Genomic DNA, 25004 nt, shown 5'->3' on the forward strand with positions numbered 1-25004 from the left:
CAGATGGACCTACTGGCTGGCAGGCTTAAAATCTCATGCTCTTTTTCTTAACTTTCTCTCTTTCTAACATTCTCGGGTAGTTATTTAGTGCTGTTATGTGTCTCTGGGCTCAGGTGATATGAAAGAAAGATGAATTAGGTGGTATTCTTGCCTCTGAGGATCATTTAGTTTGTCTTGGGGAGCAGACCTGTCAGCATCAGAGTCATCAGTGTAATAGGTTCCGTGGGAGAACTGTTGGGGGCATTGTGGGTTGGAAAATGTAAGTGGATCAATTCCACCTCCTTGCTGGAGAGGGAATGACTATCTTATGCAACTTTGCCTACAAATAGAATGAAAATACAAATGATATGAATAATCAGTACTCTTCGGTAGGTTTTGAATTAAATTCGGCACTTAGGAACTCCAGGAATTCTGATTTTGATTCTGTTTCTAAATTCCTTTGTTTCTAAATTTTTGTATGCTTATAACTACAATTTCAAATTCAGTTCAGATTCAGTGCAGTATTTCTGAGCATATTTCTTGTGCTGTGAAAGCCCTGTGCTAAGTTCTCTTGGGAATATGTGAGAAATACAACACAGTCTGCCACTCAAGGAAGACATTTGACATGCTACAGAGGTGTGTAAGATCCAGCACCAAAGTGTGTGCCAGTCAGTCAGTACTGTCAGTATTGTAGGAAGAAGCAGGTGTGGGTGAAATATCAAGCTTGGCTTGTTAGAGAAGATAGGGCTTGGTTTCCTGATCCACCAACTGCAGCAAGGAACACTGACCTGTTCTGTGAGTGTCATCATTAGAGGTACAACCTACAGAAATGGTTGAATGGTTTGCTTTTATTGATCAGCACAGAAGCACTAGGGGGAAGCCGAAGATGCCTTAACATGTCCCAGAGGCTCATGGTATACTACCAGAGGTTGCAGTTGATTCCTTCCACTGAAAGGTTCAGTTTCATAGTCAATGGACTGCTTGTCTGAAGTTCTGGCAAAAGGGTTCACATTACAGAGTAGAATACGTGGCAGGATTTCAAGTTAAGTGTTTTCTCTTAAGTCCAGTTCATGTTCAGTGTGTGTCTTTTAGGTTGGGTTTCCCCTTCAATATATGTGTATGTGTAAGTGGGCAAACATTCATGTATGTGCATGTATTTTTTTTAAAAAGAGTGGACACTTTTTGATGTGACAGTTTTAGCTTTAAATAGAACTGTTCCATATTAACAATTTCAGTCTATTTCTGGTGTTCAAGTAATACTTCACCTATAGGATATGGTGCTTTGTACCTGATAAGATGCTTCTGTGTTAATCATTTTTCCCTAATTTTCATTGTGTACCTGTGTGGTAGGTTGTTAATCTGCTTTATAGAAGTTAAAGACACGCTTGAGGTTACCTGATGACAGAGTTTAGTACTAGAACCACTCTGCCTTGTTTTTGTTTGTTTGTTTGACCATACCATGCAACTTGAGGGAGTTTAGTTTCCTGACCAGGGATCAAACCTGCGTCCCCTGAAGTGGAAGTGCAGAGTCCTAACCAGTGGACCACCAGGGAATTCCCTAAAACCAGTCTTTCTGACTCCAAGGAGATCTCTTGCTGTTTGCCTGACCACATCTATCTCCCAAAGCCATTTGCTGACTCCCTGACTGACTTTTTCCCCTGTTCGGGACTATGCATACAGAACAAGTTATTGAATGGAAGAGATATCTTAGATTAATATTAGAAGTGGAGTCTCTGCAGCTTGGCTTTGTTGTTAATTGTTTACAAATAATTACTTCATTCAACATATATTTATTGAGTACTTCTTATATGTCAGGTGCTGTTCTAAGTTAAAAACACATGCCGTTGCTTCAAAGGAGCTTACATTCCAATGGTGTAAGATAGACTACACATAAATTATATAGTAAGAGCTATAAAGAGAGATAAAACAAGGAAGAGAGTGATTAGAGAAGTACTATTTTGGATAAGATGATTAGGGAAAGCATCTTTATAAGCTTTGTTTGAGCAGACACTGAATGTTTGGACTCAGAGACCAGTTGGTGTGGCTCCTTAGAAGGGGTAGTCTAGGCCAAGTATTCTGAGGGCTGAAGTAGGAGCTTGTTCACAGGGTACGTTTTCTGAAGAGGTAAATATCAGGAGAAGTCAGAGTGGGCCTTGAAAGATGTAGAGGCAGAGAAACAAAAGGTACGTTCCAGGTGGAATTGACAACCTGGGCACAGGCACAGCCCCAAGGACCAAAATCTTCCGTGTGGTTAGAAGGTGTTAGTCAAGGACTTCGGAGCTTTTAGCAGAGAGACTTTAGAGAGCGTGTGGTTCCAGCCTCTTATCTCACAGATGAGGGAACTGGGACCCAAGAGGGCTCTGGACTAGACCCCAGATTTCCTGACTCTGCAACTAGTGTCTCCCTCTTCCTGCCACACCACATCCCACTTCCTTCTAAGTTGGAACCAGTGCTAGGCACAGGAATTTGAAATTTACTGTTTCGATAACAACACATCCTTAAAAGTTTGTGACATAAGTGGTACAGCTGAGAGAACTTGGGGCCAGAATGCAAAAGACCAGCAACCTCCAGGTCTGTTTATGAGCACTATCTGGCTCTGGGCAAGTGCCCTCTGCTCTCTAGGCCTGCTTTGTCATGCGGTAACTGAGTAGGTTGGATCCACTAAGTTGATGGGTTCTGTAGGTAGGGCCTCTTCAGGGCTGAGAAAGCGTGTCTGAGGCGTAGAAGGCATGCCAGTGTGGAGACTGAGCTGCTTTTCCTGACAACTGGCACAATCCCAGTTGCTCCCTGACTCCTGGGAAGCTATGCTGATAAACTGCTCTCGTCTATTGGGCTTACGGCTTTCCTGACCTAGAGCTATTTTGTTTGGAAGCTCTCTGTTGAATGAAGGTTGTCAAGATAAATTGTTAAATGAAGAAGTGCAGTGTAAAATAGTGCATCTGGTATACTAGCTTTAGAATAAAATACAAAGGAAAAAATAAAAATATATGTACACATTCATTTAATTTACTATTAAGTAAAGAAACTATGGAAGAATATACATGAAACTAATAAAGTAATCACCAGTTTGCTTCTGAGAGAGAGAACAGGAAAGTGTAGAACAGAAATGCGAGGGAGACTTCATTACTGATTTTTTTTCTGATTGTACAACTGTATGAATTTATTTAAATTGCATTTTATAAAAGGAACATAAAAAAAAGTTTTTTTTCTGTAAATAATGGCTATCCAGTGATGAATTCTAAACTTTAAAATCACTGGGGGAAGTGGGGCAAGTTAACTTGTTTTCACTGTTTCAGAGTTTCAGACTCCTAACCCAGGATTCAAATTGAAGCAAAATCATATCCAAATTATTTTTCTGAAAATCCCACTGTTAACTTTAGTAGGGAGAGAAGGGAAGATGTCCCTTTGTTGGAGCAAGAATCCAGTAAGAGGGCTCCGAAAGGTCAACACCCCAGGGAGGCAGGAGTTACACAGAGCAGTTAATGGGACTGGCACAGCTTTTAAGGAAAAATTGAAAGCCAGTGAAGAAAATAACTAAATTTCCATAAAAGTGAAAGGCAAGATCCAGTTGTACAACTCATCCCACTGAGCATGTAATACTAGTCCTTGGCAAAGTGTTCTGAGAAACTGTGTGTGTGTGTGTGTGTGTGTGTGTTGTAATTTTTCAGAAAGTTTAAGTTCTCAAAGTCCTGGGCTTGTGTGTGTGTGTGTGTGTGTGTGTGTGTGTTGTAATTTTTCAGAAAGTTTAAGTTCTCAAAGTCCTGGGCTTACCAGAAACGAAGGAACCAATATATTCAGCATTTAGTTTTTCTAAACATATATCTGCTAACTTTAAAACATACTCCTTAGAAAAAAACAAAAACTGTGGTAAAGCCAGCTTACTATTGACTGAAGATATCTAGTTAACATTGATAAAGATGGAGCAAGCACCAGTTAACTAGTGACTTTCTGAAGTGTCAGATGGAAAGGACTGTGTTTAAGCTTGTCAGTCACTGCCTCCAGAAGGGAACGTGTGCAGCACAAAGCCAGTGATTCAGAGTGTCGGGAACCGGAGCCTGGCTTTCTGACAGCACACCCAGTTAGGTGTTCTCACGTAGGGATGGGAGAATAGACCCTTTGCTGTCGCTCTCACAAGGCCAGCACTGTGGGCCCTGGTACACTGTATAATGTCTTCATTCTATCACTGGTTAAATTACATGGCTCAGATGAGTTTTACAGGAAAAGTTTCTGCACAGATTATCTACCGGAAGGTATCTCTTACTAAGCATTGCTACTAAATAATGAAGAATTATTAGGCTGTTGCTTAAGTCTGTCCAGTGTTATTAATCTTTTCTGGGTCACTCTGTGAACCATTATAGACTGATTCTCAAACCCTGAAGTGTTCTTTCTCACATAGAGACAGGGCCCTTCTGCTTTTTCTGGGCCTTGGTATTCTCAAACGTAACATGAGTGGATTGGATCAGTTATTCTTTACGGATGACTAGATCTTTCTGTATGATGGGGTTAATGGCACCTCCTCCAAGAGGGCGCATGCCATACCCGGGTCTAATGCACCCAGAGCCCCTTGGCCCTGTAGCCATCCACTGCTGACCCATACCTCCCAGGGGACACTCAAACAGAGTTCTTGTCTCAGTCTCTGTGGGGTCTCTGGGTCCTGGTGTGTACAAGGTTTGTTTGAGTCCTCTGAGCATCTCTGGCAGGTATGGAGTTTGATTCTAAAGACAGTTTCGCCCCTCCTCCTGTCTTGTTGGGGCTTCTCCTTTGCCCGTGGACATGGGGTATCTCCTCAAAGTCGCTCCAGTGCTGTGCCGCCACTGCTCCAGCGCCCCAAGACTGGGAAAACAGACTCTTGGAGGGCACACAAAAAAACTGTGTGCACACCAGGACCCAGGAGAAAGGATCAGTGACCCCACAGGAGACTGACCCAGACTTGCCTCTGAGTAACCAGGAGTCTCCAGTGGAGGCGTGGGTTGGCAGTGGCCTGCTGCAGGGTTGGAGGCACTGAATGCATCAGTGCATGCTTAGGACTTTTTGAAGGATGTTGCCATTATCTTCATTTGGTTCAGTTCGGTTGCTCAGTCATGTTCAACTCTTTGCAACCCCGTGGACTGCAGGCTTACCTGTCCATCACCCACTCCCAGAGCTTACTCAAACTCAGGTCCATTGAGTCGGTGATGCCATCCAAGCATCTCATCCTCTGTCATCCCCTTCTACTCCTGCCTTCAATCTTTCCCAGCATCAGGGTCTTTTCAAATGAGTCAGTTCTTCATATCAGGTGGCCAAAGTATTGGAGTTTCAGCTTCAGCATCAGTCCTTCCAATGAATATTCAGGACTTATTTCCTTTAGGATGGACTGGTTGGATCTCCTTATTGTCCAAGGGACTCTCAAGAGTCTTCTCCAATACCACCATTCAGAAGTTTTGACTGGACGGACCTTTGTTGGCAAAGTAATGTCTCTGCTTTTTAATATGCTGTCTAGATTGATCATAACTTTTCTTCCAAGGACCAAGGGTCTTTTAATTTCATGGCTGCAATCACCATCTGCAGTGATTTTGGAGCCCCCCAAAATAAAGTTTATCACTGTTTCCATTGTTTCCCCATCTGTTTGCCATGAACTGATGGAACCAGACACCATGATCTTAGTTTTCTGAATGTTGAGCTTTAAGCCAACTTTTTCATTCTACTCTTTCACTTTCATCAAGAGGCTCTTTAGTTCTTCTTTGTTTTCTGCTGTAAGTGTGGTATCATCTGCACAGCTGAGGTTACTGATATTTCTCCCAGCAATCTTGATTACAGCTTGTGCTTCAACCAGTGTAACATTTCGCACGATGTACTCTGCATATAAGTTAAATAAGCAGGGTGACAGTATACAGCCTTGATGTACTCCTTTCCCTATTTGGAACCAGTCTGTTGTTCCATGCCCAATTCTGTTACTTCTTGACCTGCATACAGATTTCTCAGGAGGCAGGTAAGGTAGTCTGGTATTCCCATCTCTTTAAGAAGTTTCCACAGTTGTTGTGGTCTGCGCAGTCAAAGGCTTTGGCCTAGTCAGTAAAGCAGAGGTAGATGTTTTTCTGGAACACTGTCGCTTTTTCGATGATCCAACGTATGTTGGCAATTTGATCTCTGTTCCTCTGCTTTTTCTAAATCCAGCTTGAACATCTAAAAGTTCACGGTTCATGTACTGTTGAAGCTTGGCTTTGAGAATTTTGAGTATTACTTTGCCAGTGTGTGAGATGAGTGCAATTGTGCAGTAGTTTGAGCATTCTTTGGCATTGCCATTCTTTGGGATTGGATGAAAACTGATCTTTTGCAGCCTGTGGCCATTGCTGTGTTTTCCAAATTTGCTGGCATATTGAGTGCAGCACTGTCACAGCTTCATCTTTTAGGATTTGAAAGAGGTCAGCTGGAATTCCATCACCTCCACTAGCTTTATTTGTAGTGATGCTTCCTAAGGTCCACTTGACTTCGCATTCCAGGATGTCTGGTTCTAGGTGAGTAATCACACCATCTTGGTTATCTGGGTCACGAAGATCTTTTTTGTATAGTTCTTTGGTATATTCTTACCACCTCTTCTTAATATCTTCTGCTTCTGTTAGGTTCATACCATTTCTGTCCTTTATTGTGCCCATCTTTGCATGAAATGTTCCCTGCTGCTGCTGCTAAGTCACTTTAGTCGTGTCCGACTCTGTGCGACCCCATAGACGGCAGCCCACCAGGCTCCCCCATCCCTGGGATTCTCCCTAGGTGTCTCTAATTTTCTTGAAGAGATAGCTAGTCTTTCCCATTCTGTTGTTTTCCTCTGTTTCTTTGTATTGATTACTGAGGAAGGCTTTCTTATGTTTCTTTGCTATTCTTTGGAACTCTGCATTCGAATGGGAATGTCTTTGCTTTTCTCCTTTGCCTTTTGCTTCTCTTCTTTTCACAGCTGTTTGTAAGGCCTCCTCAGACAACCATTTTGCCTTTTCGAATTTCTTTTTCTTGGGGATGGTCTTGATCATTGCCTCCTGTACAGTGTCACAAACCTCCATCCATAGTTCTTCAGGCACTCTTTCAATCAGACCTAATCCTTTGAATCTATTTGTCACTTCCACTGTATAGTCATTAGGGATTTGATTTAGGTCATACCTGAATGGTCTAGTGGTTTTCACTAGTTTCTTCAATTAAAGTCTGAATTTGGCAATAAGGAGTTCATGATCTGAGCCACAGTCAGCTCCCGGTCTTTTTTTTGCTGACTGTATAGAGCTTCTCCATCTTTGGCTGCAAAGAATATAATCAATCTGATACCTGTATTGACCATCTGGTGATGTCCATGTGTAGTCTTCTGTTGTGTTATTGAAAGAGGGTGTTTGCTAAGACCAGTGCATTTTCTTGGCAAAACTCTATTATCCTTTGCCCTGCTTCATTCTGTACTCCAAGGCCAAATTTGCCTGTTACTCCATGTATCTCTTGACTTCCTACTTTTGCATTCCAGTCCCCTGTAATGAAAGGGACATCTTTTTTGGGTGTTAGTTCTAGAAGGTCTTGTAGGTCTTCAGCTTCTTCAGCATCACTGGTCAGGGCATAGACTTGGATTACTGTGATACTGAATGGTTTGCCTTGGAAACAAACAGAGATCATTCTGTCATTTTTGGGATTTCATCCAAGTACTGCATTTCGGACTCCTATTGACTATGATGGCTACTTGCATTTCTTCTAAGGGATTCTTGCCCACAGTAGTAAATATAATGGTCATCTGAGTTAAACTTAGGCCATAGAATTCTTTCCATGCCTGTGGTGTGTATTACGCAAAACAGGACGAAAACCTTAGAAAGCATCTTTGTATGTTCAATCTGTAATCATAGCCCCCAGTCAGCCAGGATTGAAGATTGCCGGCCTTGTGGCAGAGAGCACATTTACTTCTGTATCACACAGAATGACCAAGCAAGTCATTTTCTTCACAATGGCTCTTTATCAGTATTTTCTAGTGGCAGACGTTTTGTTTTAAAGTTTTTTTTTTCCTGAATAACAAAGTACATTCTCACTGTGCCTTCTTTACTTCCTGTCTTCAAGAGAAGAAAAATTTGCTTGCACATCTATCATTGAGAGATAATAGTGGTAGAAGTTGAAGTGAATATTCTCTCTGAATGTAAATTATGTATACATTTAAAGTGTCTGTGTTTTATTCTCTCAACTGATTATCACAAGAGATAGATAGATGGAGCAGTTTTCTGTATTTGTAGTATAGGTAGAGGCTTAGAAAGGTTAATGACTTCCTAATGGCCTCACAGGAAATTAATGGCAGAGTTGGAATTAGAACTTTGGCTTTTTGACTCAGTAACCATGTAGAACCATCTGGGAGAAAAAAATTCAGACTATATTGCCTTGTCTTTGGTTTTCCCCAGTAGTACAGATGGAAAGATGATAGGTTATAGAACTGCATAGGCGTTTACTAGCTGAGTAATTTGGAGAAAGTTACTTAATATTTCTTAGCCTAGAGCATGATAGCTTAATAAGTTACAGATTTTACTGTTTGTTTTTTTAATGCCGTTTTTATGGTAGGGAGAGCGGACTCCATTGCACTGTGCTGCTGTTAGGGTTGTGTTTATCTGCAGCTGTACCCCCAGATGGCTGCTGCTTGTTCTGTCTCAGCCGGGACCCATTCCTGTGGCAGAGCAGGGGGATGCAGCAGGCTGCCTGACCCACTGACTGGCTTTCTCCAGAAATAGGCTGAGTATGTAGGGAAAGAAAAAAAAAAAATCTTAGGAGTATTATTTTTCTATTTTTGAATTATATATAAATGGAATTAAGTCCATGAGGTTTATTTTTAGTATTCTGCAGATATAGCTATTATGTTCCCAAAGGGCACTGTGCAGTATGTATTTGGGGCATTTTTCTGAATAGAGTTTAATGTTCAGTGTAGAGAACACTGGGCTTGAAATATATTAAGTCTACCACGGATTAGCTGTGTTACCTAAAGACAGTCACTCATTGTCTTCTGGGAATAATAAGACTTGGCCTTTCTACCTCACAGGCTTGTTGTAGAAATCAAATGATGGGGTGTGTAATAGAAGCACTTTGCCAACTATAAAGTGCTCCATAATACATGGCAGTACATTTTTAGCTGTTAAGGTAGTACATTTTTATTGCCACTGTTTATCCCTTCATTATCAACAAATTCAACTGAACCATCTTCAGCTCAGTACTCTGAGGCCCACCGTGTGGTCTGGAGCATGATTGAATTTTAGTAGATGTCAAATTGTACATTGAAAACAGTGAAGGATTGTTGAGAGAGAAAGGATGAGAAAAAAAAAAAAAAAAAAAAATATATATATATATATATAAAGGCTGAAGTGGAACTTCTAGGGATGAAAAATGTAATCAGAATTAAAAAATAAAGCAGAAAGTATCAAGCAACAGATCAGGCACTATGCAGGAAGAAAAGTTCAGTGAGTTAAAGAAACAGCAATAGAAAGTGTTCAAAATGAAGGACAGAAAAAAGACTAGAAAACAAATGAACAGATTATTGGTGACGTGTGGGATAATATTAAGAGCACTAACATTTGTGTAACTAGAGTCCTGAAAAAGGGGTGAGTGGGGGGCAGAAAAAAATTTGAAGAAATAATAGGTGAATTTTTTCCAAATTTGATGAAATCTCTAAACCTGCACACACAGGAAAGTCAATAAACCTCAAATAGAATAAACATAACGGAAACTGTACCATAGAGAAGGAAATGTCATAATGTTAAAAGGGTTACTGTAGGTGGGTATAACAATCCTAAATGTGTGTATACTTGATGAGAGAGCTTCAAAATATGTGAAGCAAAAACTGATAGAACAGAAAGGATAAATAGACCAACCTGTTGGAGATGTTAATATTCTCCTTTAAATAATTGATAAAAATACCTGAACTGAAAGTCACTAAGGATAGAGAAGACTTGACCAGCACCATCAACCAACGCAACCTAATTGGTGTTTGCAGAGCACTTATGTCAAACAGCAACAGGATACTCATTCGTTTCAAGTGCACATGGAACAATGCACCAACACAAACTACTTTCTGGGCTGTAAAACCAGTCTTGGTAGTTTAAAAGAATTGAAACCATACAAAGTATGTTTACTGATCAGGACAGAATTAAACTAGAAATTAAAATATATTAAAAACAAGAAAGATTTAAATTCAGTGATCTAAAGCATCTCCCTTAAGAAATTAGAAAATAAGAGCAGATTAAACCCAAAGTAAATAGAAGGACGCAGAAATCAGTGAAATAGAAAATAGAAAAGCAGCAGAGAAATCAACATAAGTAAAAGCTGGTTCTTTGAGAGGATCGATAAAATTGCTAAACCCTGGCCAATTAATCAGGATATAAAGTCAGAATACACAAATTACCAACATCAGAAATGAACAAAGGGCATTATTACATAGCCTGTGTATATTAAAGGGAGAAGAGAATTATATGAGCAATATGCCATAAACTGAAAAACTGAGAAGTGTACAAATTCTTGAAAGACAAAACTGTAAAAGCTCACTCAAGAAGAAATAGGTAACATGAATAGCCTTCCTCTATAAAATAATTAGCTTGCTTGATTTAATTAAAATAATAAAAAGTCCTAATTAATATGGCTATTTAGCCCCATCTTTATTAGAGAAATTGGATTTGTCATTTAAAACCTTCTGAAAAAGGAAACTTCAGGCCTTGATCACTTCACTGGAATGTTTAAGGAAGAAACAATGCTAATTCCACATAAATTCTTCCAGAATGTAGAAAAGGAGGAACACTTCTCAAATTATTTTTTATGAGGCCACTATACCCTCTACCACTAGCTGACAAAAAAGTGATAAGGAGAGGAAAAAAAGACTGTAGTCTAAAAAAATCCAGCAATATATAAAAAGGACACTATCTCATGACCAAGTTGTGTTTATCTCAGGAATTAGGGGTAGTTTAAAACTGGAAAATTAATCAGTGTAATTCATCATATTGGCAAGAGTAAAATAGAAGAAGGGCTTCTCTGGTGGCTCTGTGGTAAAGAATCTGCCTGCCAATGCAGGAGATGCAGGTTCGATGGAGAAGGAAATAGCAACCCACTCCAGTATTTTTGCCTGGGAAATCCCATGGACAGAGGAGGCTGGCAGGCTACAGTCCATGAGGTCACAAGAATCGGACACAGCTTAGTAAACAACAGCAAAAATGGAAAAAACATGTCAATAGTTAGAGAAAATGTATATGATGAAAGTGACACCAATTTATGGGTTTAAAATTCTCAGCAAACTTGGAATAGAAAGGAATTTTCCCAATCCAATAAAGGACATCTACCAAAATAATACGTTGCTATCATACTTAGTGCAGAATGACTCAGTCCCTTTTCTCTAGGACTGAGAACACAGCAGGGATGTCCACTCTTATATAATGTTCTATTCAGCATTATACTAGAAGACCTCATCAGTGCAAGAAAGTAAGAATAAGAGATTATAAAGGAAGAATTTAAAATACCTCTATAAAAACTATAATCATATATGTAGAGAAAAAAGAATCTAGAAAAGAGTGATTAGTGCTAACTAGTTTACAAAGTTGTAAGATAACAAGGTCATCATGTAAAAATCGACTGAACTGTGATTTACCAGCAGTGAACTTTTGGAAACTAAATAGTACCATTTACAAAAGCTTCAAAAGTATGAAATACTCAGGGAAAAGTTTAGCAAAATATGTCTATATCTGCACCCTGAAAACTTTACAAAACAATAATAGATCAATGAAACAGAGCAGAGAATCAAGAAGTAGAAATAGACCATGTGGTCAGTTGTTTGTTGAAGTTGCCTGAATAAATCAATGAGGAAAGGATAACCTCTTCAACAAATGGTGCTATAGCAGTTTGACATCTGTATGCAGAAAAATGAACCTGACCCCTACCTCAGGAAATAACACAAAAATGAACTTGAAATGTATTTTAAATTGCACTGTGGTGTTCCTCCTCTGAGTCATGTTGAGGTCCTACCCCCAGAACCTCAGTGCCTTTGAAGTAGGGTCATTACAGATAGAATTCGTTAAGATGAGAAGATAGTGGAGTAGGGTATGTCCTCATCCAGTATCACTGGTGTGGTTAGAAAAAGAAGAAATTTGGGTACAGACAGTAGCATAGAATGCCATGAAAATATGAAAGCAGACATCAGAATGATGCCTCAGTAAGCTCAGGAGCACCACAGATTGCCAGCAGATCACCAGCATCTAGGGCAGAGGCATTGTCCCTCACGGCCCTCAGAAGGAACCTACCCTGCTGACGCCTTGATCTTGGACTCCCTAGCATTTAAAACCGTAAGAAATGATTTTTGCTTTTTAAGTCGCTTAGTTGGTGGTACTTTGCTCCAGTAGCCCTAACAAACAGATTAACAGTATCAAGTTTTCCAGTTCCATTTATTTTGTTTTTTAAAACCAAATGAAGGTAGAGCAGTGGGAACTCTGATACAGTGCTGGTGGGAATACAAAATGTTTTAGCTACTTTGGAAAACAATTTGACATTTCCTTATAAAAAGATACATTTACTGAAGGAAACAAAAGTATTATGTCAAGTTAAAGAAGGCACCTATAAAAGAGTGCATACTATACAATGCCATTTATATGAAATTATTGAATGGCAAAACCCCAGTAATAGAAAGGAGATCAGAGGTTCCCAGAGGCTGTAAATGGGGGAGGGATTGACTATAAAGGGGCAGGAGGGACCTTTCTAGGCTGGCAAATGTTTTTTTCCCAGCTTTACAGAGATAGAGTGGACATTTAATATTGTGTAAGTTTTTTGTACAGTGGTTGATTTAATAGTTATATATTAGGAAATGATTACCACAGTAATATGAGTTAACCCTGCCGTCACTTCACATAACTGCCATTTCTTTTTTTGTGGTGAAAACACTTAGGATCTACTCTCTTAGTAACTTTCAAGTATGTCAACTTTATAGTGTTGTTAACCATAAAACTGTGCTTGCACATTAGAGCCCTAGAACATGCACATCTTCTAAGTTACAAAGCCAACATCTCACCGTTTCCCCCGCCAGTGCCTGGCAACCGCCATTCTGCTCTGTTTCTGCACATTTGGCTTTTTTAGATTTTTACATGTGAGATCAAACTGTGTATGTCTTTCTCCGTCTGATCTATCTCACTTTGCATAAAGCCTTCAAGGTCCATTTATGTTGTTGCAACATGCAGGATTTCCTTTCTTATGGCTAAATAATGCTCCATTGTGTGTGTATCATTCCAACTGTAAAATGTACATTCTTGCCAACAATACAAGGCTTCTCTTTTCTCCACACGATTGTCAGCACTTGTTATCTCTTGTCTTTTTGATGACAGCTATTCTAACAGTTGTGGGGTGCTACCTCATTGTGGTTTTAATTTGCACTTTTTTAGTGATGTTGAGCACCTTTTCATGTACCTGTTATCTATTTATACCCTTTTTTTGTGTGTGGGGGGTATCTACTCAACTCCTTTACCCCTTTTTTAATTGGATTGTTTGGGATTTTTCTTGCTGTTGCGTTTTATCAGTTCCTTGTGTGCTTTGGCAATTAGCCTCTCATCAGATACGTAGTTTGCAAATATTTTTTCCCATCCCATCCGTTGCCATCTCATTTTGTGGATTGTTTTTTTTGCTGTGCAGATGCTTTTAGTTTGATGTCGTCCCTCTTAGCTTTGCTTTGGTTGTTTGTGCTTTTGGTGTCATAGCCAGAAAATTGTTGTCAAGACCAGTGCAAGGGTGCTTTCCCCTCCGTTTTCCTCTAGGTTCTATGGTTTTAGGCAGAACTTTCTTTATCATGATTGTAATGGTGGTTTCATGCCTATACATTTGTCAAGACTCATTGAATTACACACTTAAAAATTGGCGAATTTAATTTTTTTTATATGTTACACCTCAACAAAGAATCACAAACAAGTTGAATGTCTACTGCCTATCAAATGCTGTGATGCAGCTAATGTGAAGTGGGTCCTCCCACCAGGGAGCTCCCAGCCTGTAGACACGGTGGAGGAAGACTTGCAGTTCAGAGAGAAAAGTGCTGGATGAAGTAGTGCTGAGGCACAGGGGAAGGAGTTCTTGATCCGGGAAAGCTCCACAGAGGAACTGCTTGGCTTCTGGTTTGATGGGTGAGCAGGAGTCAGGTGACTGTCAAGGGGCAGGGCATTCCAGGCAAAGGCATGTGAGTGTGAAATGCATGTTATGTTTTATAAACCACGAGGAGCCTGGTATTGCTGGAGCCCTGGAGCTATGAGATTTGTGTTGAAGTGGCAAGAGTTGAAGTTGGACAGGTTGGCAGAGAGATTAAAAAGTGGAATGTTCCTCAGATTTGCTTGACAAACTCATATTGCAAGAGAAATTATGTACTTGAGAGAGAAAAACCCTCCCTCACAGGTGAGAGATAGATGATGAATGCACACTGTCGTTTCTGGTCATTCCTTTGACTTCTGGCTTAGAAACAAAGGGGAACAACAGAAACTTTGCTTTTATAAAATCAACTGTTTTAAAATAGTAATTCTTCCTGGACAGGCCTCAGCTGAATTTAGGTAACTAAGACTATACTTGAGCTTTCACACATTACAAGGAAGAAGTATGTTTTACCATTTGAGAATGCCGTTATTTAATACCAGCCATCTGGGAAGAGTGCTGAAATTAGCAAGACATGGCTTGTGCCTTCAAGCAAATAGCAGTTTCTTTGTACCAACATGGAGAAGTATAAAATCTCGCTCATGTTACATTTTGGAAAGGAGAAAACCATACAAAACTGCTAGTTGATTCATTTCCATATATATGAGATTCTTGAACATCACTCTTTATCCTTGGAGTGATGCATGGAAGTGTATGTATGTGACTGTGTGGTGGGAGAAACCGCACAGGGTTTTCATTAATGAATGACACAGCTGACTTGGAGGGCCTGCTCTAAAATCCGGTGCTTTCTTGTTTATTACAGGCATTGGATTTTGAAGGCTGGGCTGACACCCTCTTTCTTCTGCAGTTCACCCTCTCTTGTGTGATGGGGTAAGCCTTTGCTGCCTTGTTAGCAGATAGTTTTCCTAAAGAAATTTAGTCTGGTGTCTTTCTGCCTCTTTCTTGTCTCTTGAATGTATCTGCTTAGGATAAACCTCCAGACTCTAGTGGTTTCACCATCCTTGGGAATGTACCCCCAGGGCTACCAAACTGATCTCAAAGTCATGCTTTTAGAAGGATGAAGGAAAAAAACTAAATATTTATTCAATAAGCTAGTACGTGATAAGCACCATTATATTTCAACATGCATTATTTAATTTTATTTCTACATTACCCATTTGACAGATATTGTTGCTCCCTACTCCTAACTGCCTGAGAAAATAGGCTCAGAATTCAAATAAATTGTCTAAGTTTGCAGAATTAGTAGGCAGCAGTAGCAGCTTTTGAATTTAGAACTGACTTCTCCCTACCATGTTGAAGAAGGCAAGAGGGTATCTGCAAATGTGCCTCTTCTCCTCACCTCCAAATTTCCCTAATGGTTTTTTTTCCCCTCAACCAGTCATTTCAGTTGATGTTAGTGAGTGGATCTAGCCCAGGCTTGCTACATGGTGCCTGGATGCTTCAAAACAAAGTTGCCAGGGTACCTTGGTACCGAGTCAGGCTCCAGAGCCTCATTGTAAAATCTGGAAGTGCCAACTACTGCCACTGTTGTTAAGTGAACTATATCCCCTCTTAAAGTAGTTCTCACTTGTTTTTCTTCCATCCTTAAAGTATCTCTCTTGTCTTCACCCTGGTCCAGAATCATATTGCCCTCACGTTACATATACACCTGAGCCAGGGTCTGTAAGCCCTGAGCCTTGTACCTCAGGTAGGTGAATTAGGACTATGATCCAAAAAGATGACTCATGATTGTGAATGGTGGTTTCAAGGTTTTGGTGCAATAGCTGGGAAAAGCACCTGATCATTAAATGGATATGTGTTTCTCTTTAATGAAATTAAAAAAAAAAAAAAAAAATCCAAAGCTTCAATAGAAGCAGCAGTGAGCTGGCAAAGCTCACAGCCAGTGTCTAGTAGAATGTACTGGCATGGCCAACACTGATCATTTCTCTTGGCTGCTGCTGCTGCTAAGTCACTTCAGTCGTGTCTGACTCTGTGCGACCGCATAGACAGCAGCCCACCAGGCTCTGCCGTCTCTGGGTTCTCCAGGCAAGAACACTGGAGTGGGTTGCCATTTCCTTCTCCAGTGCATGAGAGTGGAAAGTGAAAGTGAAGTCGCTCAGTCGTGTCCGACTCTTTACCCCATGGACTGCAGCCTGCCAAGCTCCTCCGTCCATGGGATTTTCCCGGCAAGAGTACTGGAGTGGGGTGCCATTGCCTTCTCCGTCCCTTGGTTAGGGGTTACTATAAAATAAGCAATTGGATTTTACTTATAAGATACCTTTTCCTTCTTTTTTCCAGATTTATCTTGATGTATGCTACAGTACTTTGCACTCAGTATAATTCTGCTCTTACAACCACAATAGTTGGCTGTATTAAGGTGAGTTGAAAAGGTACTGTATTCTTTTGGGTGCCTGCTTTATTTGATAAGTGTTCTTCTAAAATAAGTCTGACTGTGGCCTTCACCCTTTCATTCTTATTTCCTCACCTGTTGCCTTGATAGTTTGACAGAGTGTGGTGATGGTTTCTAGAACAGTCCTGAAGAACTCAGGGAGAACATGATCTCCACTTTCAGGCAGCTTAGGTCTGAGGAGTATGAGGAAAGGAGAATGCGTCATCTCAGAGGGGAGGAAGGAGACTGATATTCAGCCCTGTTTCTGACAGAGCAGGTGACCAGCTCGGTACTGGTGGGTTTGTCCCTTTAACTCCTGATGAGAATTGTTCTCTTCCTCACTGAGCTCTGGCTGTGTCGTAGAAGGATGCCTGCCAGAAGCTAATCAAGGGAGTTTTCCTAAGCGTGAGCCAAGCCTTAAATGGCCCACTTTTAAAAGCTGTGTCTGACATTACCAGTGATGTTATTTCCTCCCGATCCATTTTATTTGAGGGAGGCTCATTTGTCCTCAGCTAGGAGTGCCACACTGCCTTGAATATTGAGCTGCAGTTAGCAGCTTGAAGCCTGAGGCCTCCCTACTCTGAATTTGTGATTCTAGTGCTAATTTAAGATCCAAGAGGCTGCAGCATCCCTGAATTCCAGAAGCATTAGTGAGGTAGGCTTGCTTTCTAAAAGAGCACGATAGAGAGAGGTAGGTCCTTGACCCTTGGGAGGAAACAGCACAGCTCCCCTCGGGACTTGACTTCTGGCGCCTCGGTTGTCAGTGGTGAGGGGAGGGGCTGCAGAGTGGGGTTCCTCCTGGTTGCTGGTTCCCTGTGCACCCCCCATGGAGCTGTATTCATAGATGCCGGACCTCATTGTAGAACTGGACTTGGGTTAAAGCCTCAGAAGGTCTGTGATGTCAAACATAGAACTGAAGCGTTTGGTGTGAATAGAATTCTAAATTAAGCTGTAATAACTGTGTGACTTCTATGAAAGCTAGAGATAAGCATTCGAAGGCCTGAGCTGGCTGAGACAGTCTAGCCCCAAATGACCTGTCCAGCCCTGTTTGGGTTTTGTAAAGTTCAAGAGCAAAGTAGATGGCTTGCCTCTTCAGAATAAAAACAGCAGGAACATGAGACACAGGACAGTTGGTGCCTTGTTTTTAACCAAGAAGAAGGATGGTGTGGGTAAGTTATTTAGCAAATAACTAAACCTCATTGCTTAGAATTTCCTAGTGTACATTCTTCATTGTCATCAGTGTGGGGTACAGACACAGTAATGCTCTCATCAGCATTAAGTCCAGTGCTTTTCTTTTGATATTTCCTCCTCTCCACAGAATCATATGAACTTAGTCCAAAGGGAACAGTTTTACTTCTAAACTCTAGAGGGAGGGGAAAAAAAAAACTGGAGTATCTGATTACAGTTGACCCTTGAACAAAGCAGGTTTCAACTGCTAGGGTCCACTTTACTCATTATTGACCAGAGACATATTACTATGTTTCGTTACCCAAAAACTATTGGCCAGAGACATTTCTGTATTCACTTACATAACAAATTGCCAGCCATAGGCGCTAGTGTCTGCAGAAATCCCCCAGTCAATAATGTATTAACATGCAGAATTTTTTCAGTAGTAAATATTATAGTACTATACCATCTGTGGTTGCTAAATCCACAGATGCCCAATCTCAGATAAGGAGGGCCATCCATTAGTTGGGCTTCCCTGGTACCTCCAGATGGTAAAGAATCTGCCTGCAATGCTGGAGACCCGGGTTGGATCCTTGGGTCGGGAAGATCCCCTAGAGAAGGAAATGGCAACCCACTCCAGTGTTCTTGGCTGGAGAATCTCATGGACAAGGAGCCTGGTGGGCTACAGTCCATGTGGTTGCAAAGTCGGGCACAACTAAGCAACTGACATGCACACACATCTATAAGTTATTCTCAGATTTTTCACTGCACCCCAACCCCAGCTTTGCACAAGGGCCAGCTGTGGTTTATATTGCTATTGCTTCTCACAGCTGCTATGCTATTGAAGAATGTCTTATACCTTCAGACAGATGGGAGTACCCTGATATTCTTGCTGGTTTGGAGTTGGGCCAGAGTGGAGCTTCTTTCATTAGCCTCCCAGCTACAACTTGTGTAGCTCAGTCACTGTTCCCCAGCAGACTTTAAGCTGCCTTCTCTGCTTGAACATCCTAACCCCCTAAACCCTTGGGTCAGCATTCCTTGTTTCTCTTAAGTGTGGTGGGAAAATTACTTAGGAGAACTTGTTAAACATGGAGGGTCCTAGGCCCACCTCAGATGTTTTGAATCAGAATCTCTAAAGTAGGGCATGGAAGTCATCAGGGTTTCCATATGAGTCTCTGGTAAACTAAAGGCTCAGATTTGCAGTCTTAGTTCTGAGCTACCAGCACAGACTCTTCTGTGCCTCCTGGTGAGTTCTACTTTGGGGGCATGAGTGTGTCTTCTGATAGAGTATCTTGGTTAGGATGCTTTAATATATAGTTTTTCTAACTTCTGACTGATATTGAGCAAAAGATTCGGTTCTCTGTTCTTTCCTTTTCTGAAATTCCTTGGGCAGTTTATGCTAACTAATCTCTCTTTTCCCTGAATCTCTGTATTCCAAGAGGGGTCCTGTTAACACATTTTCCCAAGTTGCCTACCAGCCTTGTTTACGGTTACATGTTTGTGTTTTTTTTTTTCCCTCTCAAATAATAAGAAAATTGCTCTAAAGTGACTTTCTCTGCCTATATTTAGACCTGGAAGAGGCTGACATAATTTTGAATGCTCTCTCAAAGGGTACTACTCCACTATAAGAATAATTCTGAAGTTTATTTTTGGCCTTTTCAAAACACGACAGCACTTTACTTTCTGCTTTGTAGGCCTAATCTAAGAGAGCCCAGGTGCTGAAAATATTTGTGACATTTACCGTTTGGCAGTTATAATAGCACAGAAGGAGTCAGTGACTTAGGAGTGGGAAAAAAGGTTAGGAATTGAATAAGAGCTTAAACTGGAAATTTTTATTTTATCTTTGCAGTCTGAGGATTTAAAAAGGAATCAGAGGTTTTCACTGCTGTGGGCCCAGTTTGAGGCCTAGTTGAGGAACTAAGATCTCAGAAGCTGAAAAAGGAGTGGGATAAGCAGATGTTTACACCTGAGAGATGAAGGGAGTTGGGAGAGGTGATTTTAGGTGTGATGCTTTGAGATGACTTCCCCTGTGTTTTTTTAAGATACCAACAAAGAGTCCTCTAGAAATAGTCCTTGAGTTGGTAAATTCTCCGTCATCCCCTTTTTCCCTTTCAAAAAAAGGGAAAGATACTCGCCTGTAAGCAGATTTTCCTTCACTCTCCCCTCACAAAGTCAGCTGCTATCTCTGTGGGAGGAAAAAACATTCCTTTTGAACTTGGCTAAATGTGTAGAAATACCCCTGGTAATAGCAGTGATTCTTTATTTAGATTTGTAATGTCAGCCCATATGAGAAGAAAGGGGAAAGTTTGATGATCTTTTTAGTATTCTTCAGTATTGGTGAAAAAAGCATTTAGCTTCTGGAGAGAGACCAGGAAGAGACTGATGCTATTGTTTGTTAGTTGATGTTCATACTCATGCTACACTCATTTTAGGATCGTTGGGTTTTTGTTAGTTTCTGTTTATTTGCTTTTGTAATTTAAGGATGTATGTTTGGGTCATTGTGTGGATGACTTTTTTTGAATATTGAAAAAGTTCAAATCTGTGTAACAGTGTTTTGCCATTTTTCTTTTTAGAATATATTAATAACTTATATTGGAATGGTCTTTGGTGGAGATTATATTTTCACTTGGACAAACTTCATTGGCTTAAATATCAGGTAAGTAGAAATATTTAACTGTAACCACTTTGACAGATGGATTTAGATTGTCAAACAGTCACAGTTAGCTGGGACTATTTAATGGCAAATTCGTTCACTTGTTATTAAACAGACATTTGTGGAGTTCCTACAGTACATTATATAGTTAATGTCTTTTTGATAATGCTTTTTAAGAAAGGGAGAAAGTGGTTTCATATTTTATGCAGTTTTGGGGGAGTCTTTTCTGGAAGTTGATCTCCTTTTGTTTAGCCTTGAAAGAATCATCTTTTATTTATTGTGCTAGATATCAGTGCAGTGTTCTTAAGAGAATTCCAGGCTAAATACCAGCTCTCTTTATATTGCTTTATATGCATCTTACTTTGGACACATAACTGCATTTCTTTAGACTTCATTCATCTTTAACAATGATGAGGGTAACTTGCCTGAAAGAGCTTTTTCAGTTTGAGAATTTTGAATTTCATGGTTTTAAATATTATCTATATGCTCTAAAACCCTCAAATTTTAAAGACCTCCATCCTGAACTTGGACTTGTACATCTAATTAGCTCACTTGACATCTCCAGCTGATATGTCCAAAACTGAACTCCTTGTATTTCCTCAGAAGTCTGTTCCACCCGCAGCCTGAACATCTCAACTGGTAACACTCCATCCTTCTAGCCTCTCAATTCAAATGCCTTGGAGTTATCCTCAGCTCTTCAACCCATACCCAACATCCTGTGTGTTAGCAAATGATTGGTTCTACCTTCAGAATACATCCAAAAAAGACCACTTTTCACCGTCTGCATTCCTTCCATCGTTATGTCAGCCACCAACATCTTTTGCCTGGATTATTGCCTAGTCTTCTATACTTGCATCTCTGATTTGGCTCATCCCCACACCTCAGCCCTAGTCAGTTCTCAAGAGTAGACAGTGTATTCCTTGTCAGAGCTAAGGCAGAACATGTCACTCTTCTTTGTATTCCCCTCTCCATGTCCCAATGTCCTGATAAGGCCCTACAAAGTCTCTCACTTGCCCTTCAATTTCAGCTCTTGGTTCTCTTCTCCCTCACTCTATTTCATCTACACAGACCTCCTTGCTGTTCTTTTCAAATACAGGGCATGCTGTCTCTTTAGGGTGTTTGGACAGAATATTTTCTTTACCTGGAACACTGTACTGCCAGGTACTTGCATGGCTGGTTCCCTTAGGCCTATATATTTTTGCTCAAATGTTACCTACTCATGGAAGTTTACCCTGACCACCTTATTTAAAATTGCAACCTGCTCTTCCTCTTCTGATACTCTGAGGCCCTTTTATTCTATTTTTCTGTTTATGTTTATATATACTATGCATTTTCTATCTCCCCTGCTAAAATGTAAGTTCCATGAGGGTATAGATCTCTGCCTGTATTGTTCACTCATCTTTCCAAGCTCCTAGAATGAGTTCTGGTCGTTGCTTAATATTTGTTTGATGAATTCTCTATGGATTGGTGATAAAAAAAAAAACCACTTTGAAAACTATAAAGGTCTTTATTGGTAGTATCTTTTTAATTTACAATAAATTATATAACTTCTCTTGAGCTCTTATATCTTTAAATGTAAACAAGTGATAATGCCTATTCCACCTTTCTTATGAATCAGTGTGAGTATTAATACTAATGTTATTAATAAGATAATAATTCCTTATTTTCCCTTCCATGACATTTATTTGTCATTATAATTGTTTGTCTTTTTAGAGGAAAAATTATTTGTTATTTGTGGGGTTTGGATATGTTGGTCGGAGTTTGGATGTGCAAACATGCCTGAGGATTGCGTGTTCTGGAAGGAAGACGAGCAGTTGAGTCTCAGATCGCGTTCACAGTTGCAGTTCTGATACTTAACACTTGTGTGATTTCGAAAGCGTTGTTTCTTTCTGAGCTTCAGTTTTCTTACATATTTCCACTAGAAACCTATATCTTTAGAGTTGTTGGAATGAAATAATCCAATGAATGAAGTACCTGATTCATTGCTTGATATTTATGCTTAGTAGATAATCAGTTTCTTTCATTAATAGTTGTGAGGAACGGCCAACTATGGAAGGATCAACATGGTGAAGTAGTTCTGAGTTTGCATGTAGCCTAAGCTGCCTTCATTTCTAAAAATCTAGATTAAAGAGTCTTTATGATACATTATGGGCCTGATTCAGAAATGCCTTGGGTTTTTTTTTTTTGGTCTCCTTCAAGCAAGACCTTGATGGTTAAAATGAAGTAAGAGCTGCTGTTTTCATTTTCAGATATCTGCAGTTTAAATCTCTTATAGTATCTTATAAAAAATATATATATTTTTCCCACATGCAGGCTATTTAAAAAAAAACAAAACTTTAGTGCCTGAGTATGTTGGAGTGGTTCATGTGTCAGCCCAACATATGTCAAATCTAAAGTCTTGAAAGTTTCTTTCTGTGTTAAGTAGTGATTATAGTTCTGGTTAAACAGTACCATTTGCTGGCAAGGTTAGTTGATAATGAAGTCATTGGTACTCTTCCCTTGTGTAGTATTTTTAATAATTTATAATTGCCTTCACATTTTGTTGTAAAAAATTTTACAGGCCATATCTCTTTAATCTCTTGTTTCATTACAGGGTTAAGGAGAGTAAGTAGTATACTTATTTGCCAGTCAGCATTCAAATTATTTGCAGTTAGGATTAGAGTCCAGATGACCTTGTGTTTCAAATACCATTTCTTTCCATTACAACTTGCGTTTCAGTGTCTGTAAAGGAAAGTATATGTTGCCTTTTTTTTTCTTTGACTTTTTCTCTTTAAAATAAAAATTATGGTTTGGGGTTTTTTTACATCTTACACTAGTTAGTAAGTGGACTCATGGATTGCGAACATTACTTTTTTTTTTTTTAATGTGAAAAACCAAACTTAGATTGGCTACTTAGTAGATTTCATGTTGATTGGAAATGGTGTGAGTCCATCCTTGGCTGATTGCACTTTGAAAGAAATCACTAATAAAGAATTTTCTGATTATACTCCAATGAATCTAGCTTACCTTCATCCTGCTTGGGTTTTTTTTTTTTTTTTTCTGTTTCAGAAAAAGTTTAAATAGTCCCCTTTGATAGGATTCAATTCTAGGAAGCAAGAGGTTTGTATTGGTAGGTTCTCAGGTTCCAATTTGATTTTTTTTTTTTCCTGTCCCCTAGTAGGGCTCTGTTAAGAGCCTGGCTGTCTCCAACTCCCTTAAGTGCCTTTTTCCAGTGGCCAATTACTGCGTGTTCACTCAAGCTCAAAAAAGCAGCAGAGCGAGTGGGGAATGAATAGTGAAGGGTGGTGACAATTAGAGTGTGCTTCTGTACTTTGACCAGAAGTTGGGCGCTGGCCTGTGGCTTTGGCCCAAGTAATGCAGGCTTTCCAGATAATGACAGCAGTATCTCCATAACTGCTTAGGCTAGAATTCATAGAACTTTTGGAGTTTTATTTTTATCTGTGATTCTTTTTTTTCTTCTACTTAAAAAAATTAACATTTAAATACAGTAAAATCCCCTTCATTTCCTGTACAGTTCTGGGAGTTTTGATAAAGGCATACAGTTACATAACTACCACCACCATATTCAAGGTATAAAACAAGTGTAATACCTCTCAGATCTCCTGTATCCTTTTTCATTGAACCTCTCTCCCCTACAAAGATCTGTTTTGTATCTGTATGATGTCCCAAATGTTGTATAATGATACAAAATGTTATGCAGCTCTTCCTCTGACCTCTTTCACTTAACATATTGCTTGATTGAGATTCCATGTTGCATTTGAGATTCTGTGGTATGCACGTATCAGTAGTTGGTACCTTTTTCCTGTTGCTGCTGACTGTCCATCCCTTAATGCTTAGTGGCTCAGTCATGTCTGACTCTTTGTGATGCGTTGAACTGTAGCCAGCCAGGCTCCTCTGTCTGTGGGGTTTTCCAGGCAAGAATACTGGAGTGGGTTGCCATTTCCTCTCCAGGGAATCTTCCCAACCCAGGAATAGAACCTGATTCTCCTGTGTCTTCTGCATTGTAGGCGGATTCTCTACCTGCAGAGCCATTGGGGAATTCCCTTTTACTGCTGAGTCGTATTCTATTATGGAATTCCCAGATCAGAGATTGAACCTGTGTCTCCTGCATTGGCAGGTGGATTCTTTACCATTGAGTCACCTGGGAAGCCCTGAAGTTCTTTTATTATCGCTATTTTATAAATGAGGAGGCTGAAGCTTAGGAAGTTTCAGTCTAATGCATTCTGAAGACATGCATTGGGCCTATTTCTAGAGAGATGTGGTGCATTCACTCATAGCTCTGCCAAGGTCACACAGCTCATGTCGTTGAAGGATTTCAACCCTGGTAGGTTGAACTTCCAGAGTCCAGGTTCTCACCCTTTAATGAATTATCATTCAGTATATGACTAATTAGTTATAGTGTAGCCTAAGTGAACCATATGTAGCCATTGCCACTTTAGATTCTCAGCTATCTGAGGGCAGAAATCACTTGTCTTATTTATAGTTGTGTCAGTACTTATCAGTGCCTGGTCTGTAACAGGCATCCAACCAGTAATAATAATAACCAGGTATCAGACTAGTTTTTTTTTTATGCTTAGTCTTATCCTCGGCATTGCCCTAAGTATGCCATACTTAATCTAACAGTTCTCTGAGATAGGTGCTGTGAGTATTTCATTTCATAGTGGAGCTGAGAAACTTGCCATGTATTATCCAGCTGATGAAATAGTCAGTCCA

The 25004-nt window shown here is 40.0% G+C and overlaps 1 protein-coding gene across 2 annotated transcripts in view; it reads left to right on the top strand.

Annotated features, from left to right (window-relative positions):
* SLC35D1 (solute carrier family 35 member D1) overlaps positions 1 to 25004 on the top strand; it is a 45888-nt gene that overhangs the window by 12799 nt on the left and 8085 nt on the right. For both annotated transcript variants that reach the window (XM_061121657.1, XM_061121656.1), the window contains 3 exons: positions 14906 to 14973; positions 16381 to 16459; positions 20212 to 20294. In XM_061121657.1, coding sequence (XP_060977640.1) covers positions 14906 to 14973; positions 16381 to 16459; positions 20212 to 20294 — 230 coding nt within the window. The remainder of the gene's footprint in view (positions 1 to 14905; positions 14974 to 16380; positions 16460 to 20211; positions 20295 to 25004) is intronic.

The sequence above is a fragment of the Dama dama genome, chromosome 20 (genome assembly GCF_033118175.1).
Source record: "Dama dama isolate Ldn47 chromosome 20, ASM3311817v1, whole genome shotgun sequence".
Classification (NCBI taxonomy): Eukaryota; Metazoa; Chordata; class Mammalia; order Artiodactyla; family Cervidae; genus Dama; species Dama dama.